This window comes from Aptenodytes patagonicus, chromosome 5, assembly GCF_965638725.1.
Source record: "Aptenodytes patagonicus chromosome 5, bAptPat1.pri.cur, whole genome shotgun sequence".
Taxonomy (NCBI): Eukaryota; Metazoa; Chordata; class Aves; order Sphenisciformes; family Spheniscidae; genus Aptenodytes; species Aptenodytes patagonicus.
Window position 1 is genome coordinate 60,513,251 of NC_134953.1, and position 18,415 is coordinate 60,531,665.

The 18,415-nt window shown below is 50.7% G+C and overlaps 1 protein-coding gene and 1 long non-coding RNA gene across 14 annotated transcripts in view; one reads left to right on the plus strand and one right to left on the minus strand.

Moving 5' to 3' along the window:
- Nucleotides 1-6,361, minus strand: part of NFIA (nuclear factor I A) — a 254,322-nt gene extending 247,961 nt beyond the window's left edge. For 12 of the 13 annotated variants that reach the window (XM_076340066.1, XM_076340074.1, XM_076340075.1 and 9 more), the window contains exons 1-2: nucleotides 6,113-6,229; nucleotides 65-596 (exon numbers count right to left, since the gene is read on the minus strand). In XM_076340066.1, coding sequence (XP_076196181.1) covers nucleotides 65-596; nucleotides 6,113-6,139 — 559 coding nt within the window. In that variant the 5' untranslated portion in view covers nucleotides 6,140-6,229. Of the gene's footprint in view, nucleotides 1-64; nucleotides 597-6,112 lie in introns of all 13 variants that reach the window. The other variant, XM_076340076.1, reaches the window with a different exon arrangement.
- A 1,638-nt stretch (nucleotides 6,362-7,999) lies between these two features.
- On the plus strand, nucleotides 8,000-8,380 carry LOC143160485 (uncharacterized). The gene is made up of 2 exons (XR_012995388.1): nucleotides 8,000-8,221; nucleotides 8,314-8,380. It is a non-coding gene; the product is annotated as an uncharacterized LOC143160485 (long non-coding RNA).
- The last annotated feature ends 10,035 nt before the right edge of the window (nucleotides 8,381-18,415 follow it).

Below are 18,415 nucleotides of genomic sequence, written 5' to 3' on the forward strand. Positions count from 1 at the left end.
GGCACGGCACCCGGCACGGAGATAAACCGAAAAGTTGTAGAAGGTGGTATAGAAAGGCACTTACCTGCTGCGTGCACAAAGTATGCCAAATATAAATCGAGTTCCTTAACAGAAACTCCTATATGGTGGGGCTGTACGCACAGCCCGGGGTTAGAGCACTGTGGGGACTTTACAAGGCGCTCGCCATCAGTACTTTCGAGCGGAATACCTTTAAATAAAATCACCATAACAAGGTCCAACCTCCAGACCTTATCTGCCTGGCGAAGGCAGTCAATTCTTCTCATCTTGCCCTTCTGGTCTGGATTGGAAAGAACGCAACACGGAGGCTTTTTTCCTGTGACTGTGAGAACAAAATCCTCCCGAAATTCAGGCCTGATATCTTTCCGGAGTTTTGCCAGAAGTCTGGATGCCCATTTTTGCTTTACCTCGGGTTTTTCACTTAGCAGTTCGTCCTTCACGGCTCTCTCTTCCTCTTTTGACATGCGTTTTTCATGTTTTTTGAAGTATTTTCTTTTTCGGGCTTGCAGGTTGAACCACGTGTATGCAAACGCTCGGACGTGAGGCAGAAGTGCTTCGATGAAGGGATGAAATTCATCCTGAAAAAGTTACAGACAAGGGTCGATGTCACCGAAACCATCAACAAAAAGCCTCCAGAAATGGGGCTTTCGTGCGAGGCCCTAAGGCTCGCTGGGACGGTGAGAATTAGGAGGGTGCTTATACATTTTACAGGCTGCGGGACTCGCACCCCTCGCCGATGGACCCCGACCCCGCCACCACCACATCCCCGCTTCACCTCGCACCGACACAAAACCTCCACTCCCACCCCCCCGAAAACAGGGTCCAACTTCAAACAAGCACCCAGCTGGAGATGGTGCAACGATGGGGCCCTTTCCCCAAACTCCAAATCTCTCTTAAAAAAAAAGGGAGAATGAGTTAAAAGCTAAAAACCCCACTGCAAGTCCACTTGCGGAGTGCGTATCTCCCTTTGCTCTCTCCCTGACCCCACTGCTTGCGGTGTAGCCAGCGTATGCCCGCCAATTTGGCAAATCCTAAACATTTGGATGCCAATCAATGTTTGTATGGGGAAGTCTAAAGTATAGTAAAACTTTCCCTAAGATATATTTGGAAATAGCAGCAGGCAGTATAGTAAAATGCCAATATAGCTGCACATACAAATACAATGAAGGGTGGTTTTCTCTCCGTTTCCTAAACAGTGAAGGGAGTAGAAAGTAAGGCCGCCGATTTATCCTGTGTGCGCAACAATAACTAACACTAAAATCCTAGAAAAAGCAAGTCTCACAATTTTTTTTTTAAAGTTTTGTTTATATTTAGTCAAAAAGAAAAAATAAAAATCTGATATTCGGGCATATTAGGACAAGCCAAACTCTGAGCCTTTCTAGAAAATAAAAAGAAACAGGAAAAATTGAAAAATGCAGTAACAGAAATCCTTAGCATGACTTGTGCAAATACGCAAAGAATTATTTTTTTCTTTATAAGTTGTGTCGTATTTTCATATATTTAAAAAGAAATGCCCTACTTGGAAATCTAGTTTGGCCATCCAGAGACACTGCTTGCTTTGTGTAACGATGAGTTAAAGATCACCCCTCTTCCTTGGCACAAAAATAATCACAATTAAAATTGTGCTGACAATTAAAAAAAATGCAGTAAAGACCCCCCGATTTTGTTAAAAAAAATAATAATACATATCCTCAAAAAGTACTACATAAATCAGCCAGAGAGATCAAAAAATATTACAATACACTGGGACCACGCTTTTTGTTTTTCTCTGAATAAATGAATGACCGAACTCCAGGCTGCACATAAAAACGTATATAGCCTGTGGGGGCCTGATCCAGCACTGCGTGCTGGGGACATCTCTGCTTCTAGGGGCCGAGTTCCTCCTTCTCTCAGGATCGGGCCCTCCAGGAGGGAAAAATAGAGTAATTTGTGCAACGTTTCCCGCAGCATGGTAAAAGCCACCCGCTGCCTACCCTTGCAAGGCAACATTGGGGATTTTTCAGATTAACTAACTTTTTTTTTTTTTAATTATCCCATGGAGTACATTTCCTACCCAAATCATTTCAGGTCATGCAAATATTGTTATTAAAACAGACATCTTACTTCCTTTCAACACCTTATTTTAACTTGCATTTTCTTTTCAAAAATTATGAAAAATTGAGACCTCAATAGTAGCAATATCTATCAGCAAAATCCTGTCGTAATTCAAGACCTTCTGCTGACTTCCCAAAAGCTTTCATTGCACTTATTCTGAGTGGCCCCTAAATTGTAAATACTTAAATCTATAGGTAATACCACAGCATTTATTTTTATTTTAAACACAGATTGTTAAAAACTACCAAAACCGGCACAATATATTTCATTATAGCACAGCAGAGCGGCAGTAATCACAAGTACTGTGAATGATGATTAAAATATAAGCAGGTAAAATAAAATAAATCACTCCAATGACTGGCACATTCCTCTTCTTTTTTCCCCCCCCTCATCTACTGGAAAAGATCATAGTTTCAAATTTCAATAAAGTTAAAAAAAAAAAAAAAAGATTGCTGCGAGTTTGCAGTCGGCAGATTCAAAAAGTGAGAGGAGGCACAATCCCAGCACATGGAGCTGCTCTCACCCACCAGAAACAGCTCTCGTGGGGGAGGGGGGGGGGAGAAAAAAACCCCTAAAAATATAAAAACTACAGGTCCCTACAAGCTATTAAAAATAATAAACCCTCCCTTCTGATCCCTCCTGCCCTTCCCCTTCCCCACTCAGGGAAAGTCAAGGAAAAAAGGCCTTTTGTCAAGTGGAAGTTTATCTGCGAAGGTACACACAGCAGAGGCTCGACAGACCCACAATGAGCCAGGGGAGCGCTTCAAGCCTTCCTAGTTTCTAAACACGTCTTGGTACATCCTGAAATATTTTAACTTTTCTGCTTTAAGCAGCGCTTTGTCCTGCCTGATCTCATGTGCTCGGGACTTTTTTGGCTCGACGCTGGATACTATCCAAGAGAGAGTCGCTTTAACCTGCGCTAAAGCTGATTTCTACGATGTGAACCTGAAAGGGGAGGTAAAAACAACACCCGAAAAAAAAACCCAAACCACTTTAAAAGACTTCAGGGGGAGGAGAAAAAAAAAAGGTGCTTTTTGGTGTAAAGTCAGGGTCCATGGCTGAAGTAAACGAAAAGCACCACTGCTCGGCGCGTGAGGTGTGCGCGTCCCTATTAGACTCCAATGTGTCTTTTCAAAATGGTGTACGAGGAGAAAAGGTTAATGACTCATAAACAGACCAACTTTCAAACTGTCTTGGTAAACACGCCGCTCCGTAAAATCACACTGCTTCAATCTCAGCGGTGAGGTATTAGCAAAGTCGAAGTGGAAATAAAAGCACTCAGGACTGATCAAAAAAAATTGGGCTGGAAGCGGGGAGGGGGGGAGCAGTTTCTGCACAATACGATTACTTATTTCAGTGTTGTAATAGCCCCCCCCCCAAAAAAAAAAGTTTTGGAAATGTCTCAATGCAAGTGTGCTAACAGATGTGCAGACTTGTCTGCAGCCTCACTGCAAAATATCAAGATTTTAAGTAACTGGTGGAAAAGGAGATGATCTTTGCCTTTCCCCAAGTTAGCTTTAAGGGAAACTTTCAAAGTATTTTATAAAGATGTTTGCTTTCCCCCCTCGGCGTTTGATGGGTCACCTAAAAATAAAAGGCACCAGAAAGCTAGGAAAGCGAGAATAAAAAGTAAGGGTTTTTTTCATTGCACTACTCTCCAAAGTTTGAGGATACAGCTCTTCCGAGAACAGCCTGTTTCTAGGCAGCACCTAAAATTTGAGCCGCGCAATTCGGTATTGCTTATATGAAATTCTCCTCTGCTCTTCAGAAAGGTGTAAAAAAAAAAAAACCCTGACAACAAAAGAGCCCCAAAACCCAGCCCAAAGGCGCCTGCAATAATGTAACACTGCAAAAGGAGTCTTTTGAAACAATATATTTCTGCTGATCTCTTTGAAATTAAGCCAGCTAAAGCGACCCTTGTTAATATTTTTACAATCCATTTGCCTGTAAATCTATTAGGAGATGTGCATATGTTCCCCAACTATTTCCTAGATCTTCAGCAGATATGTAAATGGAACGATGTTTAGATTTTTCCTGACAGATGATACAAAACGCTCGTGCCATTTCAGTTCCAGTGCTTGGATAAATACGCTCATAACTAGGATTTCTGTTTGTTTTCCTTTTCTAACCCACTTTCGAAAGCTTCCCTTTAAATCTGAACCAAAACTTAACACAAAAAAAGAAAAAAAATGTATCTCCGTCCCAAAACTTGTATCAATAAAAGCTCCTGAAATGAAAAATAGGAAATTGCTTGCAATTGCTAAGGACTCGCCCCCTTTTTCTACAGAAAATGACAGAATCACCTAATTGATCCTTCGGAGGGAAGAGTTTGTCAGGAGGCCTCTAATCCTCGTATTACTTTTCCAAACGTGCAACAAGAATGCGAGATTTTCACAACTGAGTAAAAGCACAGTGCCTGACTTTTTTCTTTTTTTTTTTAATTTAAAAAAAAAAAAAAAAGCGGGGGGGGGGGGGACCGGGACAGGGAGCAACCGGCCCATAGATTTATTTTCTCTCCTTAACGTGCAACTGGGCCTACTAAACCCAAGAAGCTACACGTGCAGATGCAAAGCGATGCGGTACGTTGCTGGCCTTACGAGGAGCGTATTGCTGTCCCTCCTGCAGAAGCAGAACTGACAAAAAACAGGTATTTTTCAGAGTTGAATTAGAGGCACAAACTTTGGCCAGGCAGAGCACGGAGTTGCATCCCGCGTCCTCTGCAAACTCCCTCCGCTCCCGTTTTCCTCCTGCCTTTAATCAAGTGTATGGTTTTTAAGCCCAGCAGAGTTTCGTGCCCCCGCCGGCCTGGCTTCTTCTCACCAGGCACCCAGAAATTTGGGGGAGGCTGGGGAAGGAGAGGGGGGACCATGGCGAGAGAAGGGGACGAAACTTTTGCAGCTCTTCAGGCTGCCTGGGAAGGCTGCTTCCCCTCTCTCTGCATTTCCTCGCCTTTTTCTCGACGGAAAGAGCCTGGAGAGGCTTTCTCACCGGGAGAAAAAAAATATTCAAATTAAATTAATAAGAATAATGTAGTCAAAATCTCCTGCAGGAGGAAATAATCTGGGGTTTGAGTCCACCACAAAGCATTTCCTCGTTAAACCATTATATCCTGCTAATTGAAGGTGTGTAATTTAGCGTCCTGCAGCAGCGCGCGGGGAAAGGGGGGGGGCCGGGTGGCGCTCCGCGGCCGCGCAACTCGGGGGCGCCGCGGGGCGACCCCCCACTTCCCGCCCCCGCGCAGCCCTGTCCCGCCGCAAGCCGGGGGCGCAAAAGTTGCGCCGAGTCCCGCGGGGCACCCGATCCGCGGGCGGGAGGGTCGCGGGGAGGGGGGGGGACACACGACACACGCGAGACAACTTTGCGGGTGTCCCCCCCCCCCCGTCCGGTCCCCAGCTGGGGCGGCCTCCGCGGGGCTGCGCGGGTGCGGAGGACACTCCGCGCAGGGGCGGCTGCACCGCGCCGCACCGCGGGAGCGTACCCAGGTGCGGAGGACGGTCCGTCTCCGCGCCCGGGGGGGAAGCGCCGAGCCACTGGGGCCGATCCCGCCCGCGTCCCCACACCGCGCAACCCCGAGCGGGGAGTCCGAGGCGGGCGGGGGGTGCGGGCCGGGCCGTGCCCGGCGCCTGGGGCTGGAAAAGGCGCAGCGGCTCGCAGCGCTGCCCGGGGGCGCGGAGCGGAGCGGCGGTGCGGGGCGCTCCGGCGCGGGCGGCGGCGGCGGCGGCGGCATCGATCGCGGATGACCAAGCACGGCGGGGCCGTGCGGGGCGTCCCGCAGCACCGCGCCCGCGCGGCCCCCCCCGTTAATTAAACCATTAATAAGTAGGCGCCATTAGCCATGTGCCGATACAAATGGCCGTGCGGGAAGGGGGGGGGGGGGGTGGGATGCAAGCGAAAGGCAACAAAGTTAGTTTCGGCGAGCTGCGTTTCTGCCCCTTCCCCGGCGCGCACACACACGCACCCCCCGCAGCGCCGGCCCCATCGCGCCCCGGCAGCCGCTTACCTGGGTGAGACAGAGCGGAGAATACATGACTGCTGCGGGGGGCTGCGGTTTGGAGGTGTGCGTGTGCGGGGAGAGAGGGAGAGAGAGAGGGGGAGAGAGAGAGAGGGAGAGGGAGAGAGAGGAGGGGAAAAAGAGAGAGAGAGAGAGAGGAGAGGAGGGGGAGCCCCGAGCCTGCTTCTTGCTTTCACATTTCCAACTCTGCCAAACTGCAGCCAGCGCGGAGCCGCTCCATGAGCTGAACTTTAACCCCGCCTCGACTTTCCCGCACTACGCGCTCGGCATGCCTGCCCTGCGCGCCGTTAAAGGCATAGCGCACGCTGCGCGCCCCTCCGCCGCCGCGGCCCCCGTTCCGCGCCCCTCCGCGCCGCGCCGCTCTGCGCCGCGCCGCCCGCTCAGCGCTCCGCGCCGCCCGCCCGCGGGGGCGGGGAGGGGCGGGGAGGGGGCTGCGGCGCCGCCGCCTCCCTCCGCCCCGCCGCCCCGCAGCGCGGGCAGCCGCGGAGAGGCGAGCGGTAGTCGGCTCAAAGTTTTCTTGTTTTGGGGTTTTTGTGGTTTTTCTTTTTTTTCCTTTCTCTTCTCCCGACGGCTGCGGGGCTGCGGCTCCGCGCGGCCCTTGGCCGGGGGCGGGGGGGTGGGGAGACGGGGGGAGCGGCGCTGCGTTCACAACTTTCCCCATCCCCTTTGGCACTTGTCATTTTAAATCAAGCGCTTTATGGTCAGGGGTGCTTATTCCACTTAAAAAAACAAAATGATAAAAAAAAAAATAGCAACACATCAATTCATCTGCTCGTCGCAAACCCCCCCCCCCCCAACTAATAAAATCACTCCTTAAAACTGAAGCGCTTAAAATTAAAAATACACCCGCGCCTCCTGCCACTTCTTGAGCGCATTGTTTTGGCACCGGCAACGTTTGGGTTTGGGGTTTGGATGCTCTCCAGCCCGCTCATGGGGACTCGTAGGGTGTCCCGTGTGTTGTCCCCCCCACCTCGGGAATAGCGTTTCCTACTGATGCTGGAGGCAGTTTAGGCGACCCCCGCGTCCCTGCGCGTAGTTATCCGCGCGGGGGGGGGACGACGACGACCCAGGGAAAAATCCCATCCATAGGGGGACACGGGGAAATATCCCCCCACGCAGCTTGTTTAAAAGGTGGCGGGGGGGGGTGGGCTGCGCTGCACCGTTCCCAGCCTTTTGCGGTTTGCAGCATTATCTTTAAGTAACTTTTGGCGCCCTTCGGGAGACTTTTGGCCGCGGGACGGCTGGTTGCGCCCTCTAGGCAGGGGCTGCGGTCAAGCGCAGCCCCTCCGCAGCCGCGGACACCCCTCCCCCCCAAAAAAGGGGGGGGCGAAAGCCAAAATACCTTCTCCCTACACCCCGCGGTATTTTTCAGCGCTAAACGGGTGGGCGCGCAAGTTATTCTTATTTTTTCCCAAGTCAGCGTTTTGCTAAGCACGCTTTAAAAAATAACTAATTTTTTTTAAATGCTTTTTTCCCTTCCTCCCCCCCCCCCTTTTTTTGGGGGGGTGCTAAATCCGGAGGTTTCCGCGGCTCCGTCCCCGCCAGCGGCCCCGTCCTCGCGGGGCGCCGCCAACTTCAGCGGAGGGGAAAAAAAAAAAAAAAAAAAAAATCCCGAAAAAAAAGAAGGGGGGGAAGCGCGCCCCTCCCCCCAGGGGAGTTCAAACGTCGCAACACCCACCCCCGCCGCTGATTGGGCAGCGCTCGGCAACGTCACACTGTCCCGCCCCGCCGGTTGGCCCCCGACGCGGTCCGTCACATCCCGCGCCCAGCCGCGTTTCTTTGTGCGCGGCCGCGGGCGCTCCAGACGGCGCGTACGGAGCCGGCGCGCACGTACGGGCGGTCCCGCGGAGGGGGGGGGGGGGGGAATCTGTCAAGCTCAGCGGTTTTCTCAAATCCCTGAAAAAAAAAGATTTACAAAAAAAAGAGGGAAGAAAAAAAAAAAGCAACTCCGGTGCAGACACCGCGCCCGCGCTCCCTCCGCGCCCAGACCCCGCGCAGCTCCCGCCCAGACAATAGCTGCTGCCCTCTGCAAAAGCATGGAAATCAGGTTAAAAAACAACAAAAAGAAGTTTAAGAGGCGCCACGTACCATGGACAGGTATAAAGAGTACGTGAGAAACTTTACGGGGCTCAGACGATTGGCTCCGGTTGTTGACACTTTTTTTTTCCGCGATTTTTTTTTTTTTATAGCCAAAATAAACTTGCAACCGTTGGGAACCCGGAAGAGAATAAACGCCGTAGCCAATTGCCGCCTGCCGTTAGGTGTTTTTTTTTTTCTTGGGCTTTTGGGTTTTTTTGGTGGGTTTTTTTGGTGACTCTCGGCCGGGGAGGCTTCGCAGTGCGGTCTGGCTGCCGGCGCTTGAAGGCGGGCCAGGGCGGGCTGGCCGGGCGCTGCCGCTGCCTCTCCCCGTCTGCCGGGCGTGCTCCGAGCGCCTGGGACTTCGCAGAAGTTGCGAGCGATTCGGCAGCCGCCTGCCTCCCCTTCCCTTCCCTTCCCTTCCCTTCCCTCCCCCCCCCCCCCCTCCTCCCCCTCCCTCCTCCTCCTCCTCCTCCCCCCCCTCCCCCTGCACCCCCTCCCCCCCGCTTATTTCCGCAATCGCCGCGATTTGCATAGGAGCCCCGCACCGGGGGGGCGGCAGGGCTCACGGACATCCCCTAGTCACACACCCCCCCCCCCACCGGACGGGCGGCCCCCGCTGCGGACCTCCAGCTCCCCCCCCCCCCCCCCCCGCCAAGTCCCTTCCCAGCCGCGGGGGTCCTCCGCAGCGCTGCTCTGCGGGAGGGCGACGGGGGCGTGCTGCGGACACCGAGCGCCCCTTGAACGGGTAACCTTCCCCCTTGCACGGATAACCCCCTCCTTGCACGGATAACCCTCCCCACATGTGCACCCCCCCGCATGGGCAACCCTTCCCGGCGCGGGGAACCCCCGTGCCTTGCACCGGCAAAGCTCCTTTGCTGCACGGGCAAACTTACCTGGCGCTAGCAACCCCCCCGCCTTTGCACGGGCATCAGCCCTGCTTTGCACCCCCTGTGCTTTGCACACACACACAGCCCCCCCGCTTTGCACACCCCGCCGGGGTGCCGTGCGGGTGCGGGGGCTCCCCCCGGTCCGCGGCGGCCGGGCAAGCCCTCGGCGGGGGAGGAACTTTCCTTCCAGCAGCGCGGCCGTGTCTGGCAGCAATGCAGCAGCCGAGAGCCGAGCTGCAAAGTCTCCAACTTACACGGCACCCCTAAAATAGTCCTGATTTCATCCCTGAAAGGATTTCCTGGCTTTGTGTGTCTTAACTAGCCTTGGCCATTTTTGTAGAACAACCCTATTATTCACAGCTCCGAGGGTACAATCTGCTAAAGTCACTTAATAAAAAAAAAAAAAAAAAAAAAAAAAGAAAAACCTTCAAAGGGCGTGAGAAATAAAGGCAAACAAACAATTGTCTGTAGCTCTCAGCTCCCCTTGATCGTGGATACCCGCTTCATTAACAGCAGAAGCATTATATTCTTAAAACTGGAAGCCTCAAGATGCGTGATAATACTGCAAAATTAATCTGGGATGGGGGAAGCAAGTGGATTTGAAGGTTAATTACTATTTTTTTACAACAAAATGAGTCTTTAACTCACACAACTTAACTCGTAACTTATCCCTCCGAATTTACTGCTTTTAATCGACTCGAGCAGGTATTTAAAGATACAGAGGGCTGCAGCCCCACCATATAGAGCAGAGACAGGAAAAAAAGAAGAAAGAAAAAAACCCCTCAGATAGTGATTTTCAGTTTCAAATTTGGGAGCCCTAGACCTGCACTGGTGACAGTGCGGCTCCATACGTGGAGTGTTTTAACCTCCTGGCAGCAGCTCTGCTTCCTCGGTTACCTCCTGGTGACCCTTCCGAAGGAGCTCGCCGATTCCCAGCGGTCTGGAGACCACAGGTTGGAAACCACTGGTTTTGCATAAACTTCTGTTATTCGGCGCAGGCTTAGGTTGTGAGGGTTCCTCTTAGCAAATTGTCGAAGGATGATGTGTACTGCATAAATTAAAACATCATGTCCCCTTGCCATGTGAAAGCATTATTAAAAGAAGCATAATAAGGGATTTCCACCATGTTATCAAGCGTACAAAGAAAACTCCGAATGGGAGGGATGGCTGTCATCAGGGTAGAACAAGCTGGGATTTTGGAGAGGCTTGAGAAGTGCTTTGAATAGCCCGTCAGTTGGACAAGGATCAGCGCTGACAATAGCTGGTCTATATGTGGTATGGCCTGTTAACATACAGCAGCAATCATTTAAAGGCCTGATCCTGACAACGGGGCTCTTCAGGGCCCTGAGCAATGTTAGTGGCTTTGGGAGAGCCACCGTCGCTGCTCGCCTGCCCTGGGGGCAGCTTCGCCCCACTGAGGCCCAGAAGCCCCCCCTGAAATCACTGGGGGCTCAATCCTGACCCCTTTTCCATCAAGACCATACGCTGCTATGACCTGCGTCTCCAGAACTATTTGGAGACTTAAATCCCATTACAGTTGATGGATATCAATGCCCAGATGTTTCTGTGTCATCCCACGACCCACTAGGGAATTAGCTACAAATCCCAGCAGAAATGTTGTGGAGGAACCGTAGGTCAGTGCCATGCCTAACCTGGTCCCTCCATCCTTTGTGACATTTATATCGGACGAAGATACTGAAAATTAGAGTAGTCTGTAAGACTCTCTCAGGGGAAGAGATTGATTTATTATTCCACGTGCACATAGAGAACTGAGCATAATGGGGTTTTCCTCCTCAGTCTGAAGGCTCCGAACCCTGATGCAATATAAATAAACACCACACCACGGTCGTGCAAAGGCTGTGTCACCCTTAAACGAGAGGGCAGGTGGGCAGAAGCTTCAATCTCCAGGCTCCAAAGTTCAGGGGGAGCTTAAATAAGCAGACTAATACATTTGATGGACATTCTCACCTTACACCACTAAATACATGTGAATAATAATGTTTTTGCATGCAGCGTTTTCTGCCCATCACCATGATTCCCAGCAGGAGAGCGGGGAGGATGAAGAGGTGCTGCGGTCCCCATCTGACAGATGTGGGCAGCTGCACCAGAATCTGGGGTCTGGGCCATAGGTACATCGCCAAAGCCACGTACACGTGGGGATGGGAATTAAAGTAGTTGTGCTAAGGGCAAGTAGGAATAACTGCACTAAAAATTGGTCAATCCTATCCATTTCTCTGTGAAATCTCCTACTTCAACTGTGAGTTGCTGGAGGCATTACTGCCTGGCACGGCTGTACGTGGGGTGCTGGCTCCGGAGCCGAGCGTATTGCAGAAATGCCTGTGGACTTGTAATGCATTTCTACGGGGTCTTGAGTCTATTGCGAGATGCACTGCAGAGGAAATAACTCCCCAGCAAAAGTGTGCAGACTACGGAAAAGAAGCAAACAGAACAGAGAGAGGCAGGATAAGCAGTGTTTTCCCTTTTGTTTTGCTGTAGATCTTCTAATGGGGAGCATAATACATGGTAATACTATTTTAGCATAAGTACCACTCCGCAAGCAGAATTTAGTTGAAAAAACAAAATACCACAAAGTGAAAGTTCGCTGTGACAGTGAACGCAGTTCAATAAGCTAGCTGTGATTTACTGATCGGTTTGAGCAGTGCCCGCTGGCCCAGCCCTGCGGTAGAGCCCGGCTTCACTGCGTGCCAGCATACACCCAAAAGTCTCTGCCCACCATGTTGATGCCACCATCCAGCTGGATAAACCCCCTGTTTGCAAACCAGAAAGGACGCGAATACGGACAGTCGCCCTCAGATATATTTTATTTGCACACAGTCCCGTGGTGTTATCGCTGCTGGAAGCTGATGGACACCTCTCACAATGGTACAAAATCATTCTCCAGCAATACAGTGTACGGTACTGATATTGCCGTCGTCCTAAATCCAATGTTTTATCAGGCAGTTTGGCATAAACACTTTGGACCTAATCTTGCATGCCTCGATGAAAGTTTTGCTTAAATAAAGTTTGCGCAAGAGTGGTATAAACATAGTGTGGCAAATAATGTTTATATGCCCATACACACACACATACACACACAATTTATTTTAGTATATTATATGTCTATGCATTGTCATATTTATGCAATATATTTCTCAAAAGGAAAGTATGTCTTTTGTCGCTATTTTTCATATGAGAACATTTTACATTCAGGGTTCACTCATAATATAAAAGCTGAGATTCAATACATGGTGTGAAAAATAAAGCTTCAGAATTGCTAATTGGACTTTGCAAGATTCAGGTAACACGAACTGAGGTATGTTACAAAGAAAAGTTATGTCTAAGAGAAAACAGGAGTATAGTGCAAAAATGCCAACAACATCACCCACACTGCTTACAAGCAGCAATGGTGTTTTAGCCCTAATTAACATGCATTCCCTACTGCCCTTTGCTGCTTGCTTTCCTCTGTGGTCTGTAACTTTTAAAATGAGATCTGCATTATTTCCCAACATAAATAAATAAATAAATAAATAAATAAATAAATAAATAAAATCCAAAGGGCAATCTGTTTAAGCACTAAGTCATTTTTCATATTTCTCATCTATGCTAAAGTTCTGGGAAGGAAAGAAAAAAAAGCCTGAGTGGCCTTTTCAGACAAAAACTCGGACAACTTTGTACCTAGGTTAGAGACTGGCAAGGAAGGCATGGTAACAGGTGCAGGTTTATTACTGCTTTTCTGGCATTGTGTGTGTTGCACATAATTCATCTGCAAATCTCTTCCACAACTATTTTTTCAAAATAATTTAAGCTCTGCTGACCTAGAGCACCCATGAGGTCTGATCGCTTTCCCTGTGGATACGGAGCTGTAAAGTTTTCCGTCACAAGTTTTGCTAACTAACTCTCTCTCTTTTCTGCTATTAAAAAAAAACCTTTTCAGCCTTAAATTAGGTATTCTGTAAAACACGGTAAGGTCTATATTCTTGATAGGAAGGACAGGCACTGTCTAATACAGCTATTTTAGAAAACCCACTTTTATCCCATAAACTTTGAACTAAATGAAATTTTAGGGAATAAAAAGTAATACTCTTCCACCGTGATTAGTAACTTTTCACTTCTCCACCTTTTCTAATTTTATAGACAACTTCATAACGTGCAAGAAGTGAGTCATACTAGCTATGTGTATCTCACGTGCAAAGGTTGGTTGTAAGAACTCAAATCTGCCCGAGAGCCAACACTTCTGCCTAAAAGATGTCGTAAAAAACCAGAGTGAAGCATACCCGATCCGTTTTGCTTGCTCTGCCTTTCGCAGTGCCTACGGCTCCTTCCTAACGGCAAAAGAAATGTGTTAGTCTCAGCACCTGAAATTTTTTTTTGAAGTCTTTATTACTGTAATTCACTGACCTGCCGCATTGTAAGCCCTGGCAATATAGATCCCTGGGGTGGGCACCCTGCGCTGGTACTGGATCTCTCTGGAGAGGCTGCTTTGTTTTTGCAGAAGAGAAGTTTTTCTTTAAAAAAAAAAAAGAAAAAAAAAAAGAAGTGTAATCCGTGTGGGCTGCCTGTCACAGTCACTGCTCTCCTCTCTTAGCAGCAGGGAGAAGGTGAGACCATCCTCTGCTCACCCGACTGTTGTGTTAACTTCTATACTGGGCTGAGATGATTTCCATAGGGTAACCCCCGGAACAGCCAGGCGTGATGCACAGGTGGCCCTTACAAAGGGACACGCTCAGCTACGTTTTTATTTGGATTCCTGGAAAAACACATAAATCACGACACCGCCCCACGTACGTATGCCCGACCCCTTCGTTAACTTCTTGGATGAAAAGGTTATTGCTGAGCCTATGGAGCAGGTGTACATATGGTCACGAAGCTCGCAGGGAGAGACACACAGGCTGTATTATTCCTCCCTCAGAAAATTGAAAAGCCGAGCCCGGAGATCCCCCATCCCAGCTCCCCCCTCCTCCAGGAGGAAATAAGCGTTTCCTTACAGATATTCTATTTTTTTTTTATCCTCTTCAGATTCAGATTGTCACTAAATATAGAAACTCTTGTAGCCATACAAAACGTGCATCACCCCACAGCTGCTCATTTGCAATTCGTTCTGCACTTAAGAATCTCTTAATGCTACAAATAAACTTCGGGAAAGTTACATCCCAATAAACAATGAGGTGTTTTTTAAAATTACATGTGCTACTGTATTATTAGGTCTCTACCGACACTACAATTATCTTTTGAAGCTGGCAATAACGTATTAGCTGTTCAGTCAGACGCAGAAATAGACTTGTGTATAAGCCCTCTGCCATTTTTATGAATGGAAAATATTTTAAAAGATTGTTTCCAGTTTCTTTTTTGTCCGCTCCCCAGAAGGAGCCCCCTCGCCGAGAGTCTTTCCCCACGTCACTTTAATAGTCATATATATTATCCATACATTGCGATACATGATTAACTGCCTCCCCCCCCCCCCGCCCCAAACAATACATATACTTATTGGATTAACTACTCAGTCCTCGCTGGTACGGAAAGCGGTATCCGTGAGCTCTCGCTTTTATTTGCACGTACAGTTGTAGATCTGTGGCATGACAATTAAAAAAAAAGTGAATAATCCCTACGCGGGAGCGCAGTGTCCGCCGCAGCATCCGCCTGCTCCGCGGCACCATTTTTAATCGCCAAGGGAGTTCGCAGCCAGGCAGTTTCTACCCGGTTTTGCCCGATTTCTGCCCGCTCTCCGAGCAGAGGCTGCCCGGCGAGGGCGGCGGTGATGGGCGTCGCAGCTCCCCTTCCTCCGTGCCCCCCTCCGGCACAGCCTTGGTGCCGCATTGCCAGAGGGGGAAAAAAATACAAAATAGGGAAAAAAGGGGGGGGGAGGTCAAAAAAAGAGCAAAGCCTTTAAAGTTTGCTGTTTGATTTTGTTCTGGCTTTTGGTTGTTTTTTTTTTTTTTTTGGGGGGGGGGATGCAAAATAAATAAATAAATCTCGCAACCTGCCATCTCTGCCTTCTCAAACGGTCGCCAAGTCAGTGGTAGCCATTTTCATCTAAGGTACAGGAAAAGGAAAGAAAAGGGGAACAACAAAAAAAAAACCCACAAGAAAGGAAAAAAAAACCAGGAGAAGCGCAGCCCGCACAGGTCGGGACCGCCGCCGCTCCAGCCGCGCCGCGCCCGCGCAACCCCCGCCGCTCGCTCCGCGCTCCGCCGCCCCGCGGGCTGCGGATTTCCCTCCCCCCCCTTTTTTTTCCTTTTTTTTTTCTTTTTTTTCTTTTTTTTTTCTTTTGCCGCAGTCTCCGTCCGGCGCTGGGGCGAGTCACGGCAGCACCGCGCCGGCGACGGGCTGATTTATCGCTGCTCCAGCCCCGGCTCGCAATTATGTCACTCTAAATCACGCACATGCGGAGAGCGGGGAGGTTTTGGCCAGCTCGGAGCCGCCCCCCCCAAAAAAATTAATAATAATAATAAAAATATAAATGCGAAAAGGGGGAGGGGGAGAAATCCAGGCGAGAGCCGGCGCCCCCCGACCCCCGCCGCAAACTAAGTCTCAACAAAAGTAGCAGGGGCGGCGGGCACGGCGGAGCGGGGCGGTGCGGAGGGAGGGAAGGAGGGAGGGAGGGGGGCACCTGGCAGCGCCGCGCCCCCCCGCGCCCGCCCCCGCCGCTCCCCGCGGCGCCTCCCGGGCCCGGCTCCGCCGGCGTGGAGGGGGGCGCGGGGGGACCCGCCGAGCCCTCCCGCCCAGCCCGGTCCTGCCTGCCAGCAGCTGCACGCACCGCCGGTGGATATCCACATATATATGTGCATAACCACATATATTATATAGATATGTACGTGTATATAGTGGCGGTTTACGTGCTCTGGAGCGCGGCGCTGGAGCCGGTGGCTTCCTCCTCGGCGGCAATGGAAGGCAGACCCTGGGGCAGCAGCCTCCAGCTCTCCCAGCCCTGCAGCATGTTTTGTGCCAGTCGGGTGCAGTTACTGCAGGACCTTCGTGTCCCAGGGCTGCTCCCGCTGCCCAGGGGTCAAATCGGTACAAGCCAGGGGGTCCCCTGGGCTCGGGGGGTTTGGGCATCCAGTCGAGGGGCCACAGCTTGGCCTCTCCTCACCAGCCCTGTTAGGCCCTGCAAGCAGGTTTGCCTGTTACTTCCCATTGCATCCTTTAATGGAAGAGAAAAAAAGAAAATCGGTATCAAAACTGTTGGTGGCATTGCTATAATTCAGGGGTTGACACACTCCGTGGGGATTTTGTCCCAGCGCAGGCTCTGCCGGGTCCCCTTGGCTGTGCCCAGGGTCAGGGCATGGTTGCAGGGGGAGAAGTTTCAGGAACGCCTGAATCGCTTCAGCCCACCCGATGCATTTGCAAGTCTGAGACTTGTGCTTCTGAGCAAGGGAGGAGGCGCTTCTGAGAGCCTGACGCTGTGTGCAGGACAGTCGCACGCTGCCGGTAGATGCTTATATGGCTAATAAAATCTGGGATGAGGCCCCAACAATAACGCAGCGCACAGGGTGGGAGGCTGAAACTGTTTCCTGCAGTTGCACTGCAGCAACAAACTCTGATTTCCCCCCCACACTACTTGTTAAATTCAAGACATACTCCAGATTTTCAGTGTTGCTGAGCTCCAAACTTTGGTGCAAGTGACTTCTGCCCTGCTTGGCGAAGGGAACCCACGGGCAGGCCTCCTGCATGTGCAACACGGAGAAAACACTGAATCTCCATGGAAATCCTGCCTTTTGCCCACGGTTTGGAAAACCAGTAAGTGAAGGAGAAACATATAGAGCAGACGAGGACACGGGACACCTGAGTGGAAGGGGAGAGTGGCTGTGGCCGACTGCCTCCCCCATCCGATGGAGACTCCAGTGAAGCTGCTTTTCCCTCTTTGCAGCAGTGCTGCTCTTTCCAAAGTCTTTGAGACACCGGGACGGAACGCTATAGGGGAAGGAGCCTGCTCCCACCCGCGTGGGCCAGTGCCTGTGTGCTCCATGCCCCCTGGCCAGGGGAGCGCGAAAGAGGCAGCAGCGAGACACTTTCTCGCCTTGCAGGGGAGGGACCCTTTGCAGTTTTTGCTGGGGCCCCCGTTCTTCACCTCATCCCTTTGGATGGTTTTATGGCAGCTTGGAAATTTCTGTGGAAGTGGGGGCAGTGGGGAGCCAGGTACCCCAGCACACAGGTACCCCTGATTCACTGGTGCCCCAGCACACAGGTACCCCAGTACTCAGGTACCCCAGAACGCAGGTACCCCTGGTACACAGATACCCCAGCACTCAGACACTCTAGGGCACAGGTATCCCAGTATAGCACTATACCTGCACACGGGTACCCCAGCACACAGATACCCCAGTATATCGCTACTCCTGCACACAGATACCCTGTTACACAGGTACCCCAGCACACATGTATCCCAGGACTTGGGGACCCTGGCACCCAGGTACCCCAGTACTCAGACACCCCAGTACACCACTACGTATGCACACTGGTACCCCAACACACTGCTGTACCTGCACACACATACCCCAAAATACATCCCTCAGCACCCAGGTACCCTGGCATGTGGGTACCCCGGCACCCAGGTCCCCCATCACCCTGCTGCCCCGGCGCAGGGTCCCTCAGCCATGCCACGTGCCCCACGTGGCACTGGGCTGGGCTCACCGGGGTTTTTGCTGTTCTCTGGAGCAGACGAGGTCGGTGCAGTTTGCTTTTAATTACAAACGTCACGAGACTTACTCCAAAAGCAGTGCCAAAGGCCTTTATAAATTACTAGCTAACTTGATTTAAAAAGTGTGATCGTAGGAAATAACGAAGGTTGCTTCCCCTTGTTGCGACAAATTTGCATTCGGCTCATGGACAACGCAGCGGGGCTGCGGCATCGCTGGATTTCTTAGGAAAAGTTACCAGCGGCCTACGAGACAGCTGGAATTCATATTAGAATATTTTTAACGTGCTCTTACAAATACTTTGGCATACGCCTATTCCACTCCTTTTAATGATGTTGACTTCATTTCCTTTAATATGGGGAAAAAATGCTACACCAACAAGACTTAATTACATTAATAAGAAGAAACAATAGTAAGTAATTCCAGTTGCGTTACTGCAGGGTTGCAAAATACAGATCAGGGTGTTTGACTGATAAAGCCGAACAACTTCGCAGCCGAGTTTTTTAGACCAGCGCATCCGTGGGCTCCTCTGCCCCCTCCCCTCCTCACCTTTCTTCCCTCCCGTGCCTGATGCCGTGCTTCAGGGGCTCAGGAGCACCCAGGCTATTTTTGAAACCAGTCCCATTTACCACCCAGCCCTGTAGCAAACCCGGAGCCAGGGGGTGCAGCCCACCCCTGCCTCGGCCTGCTGG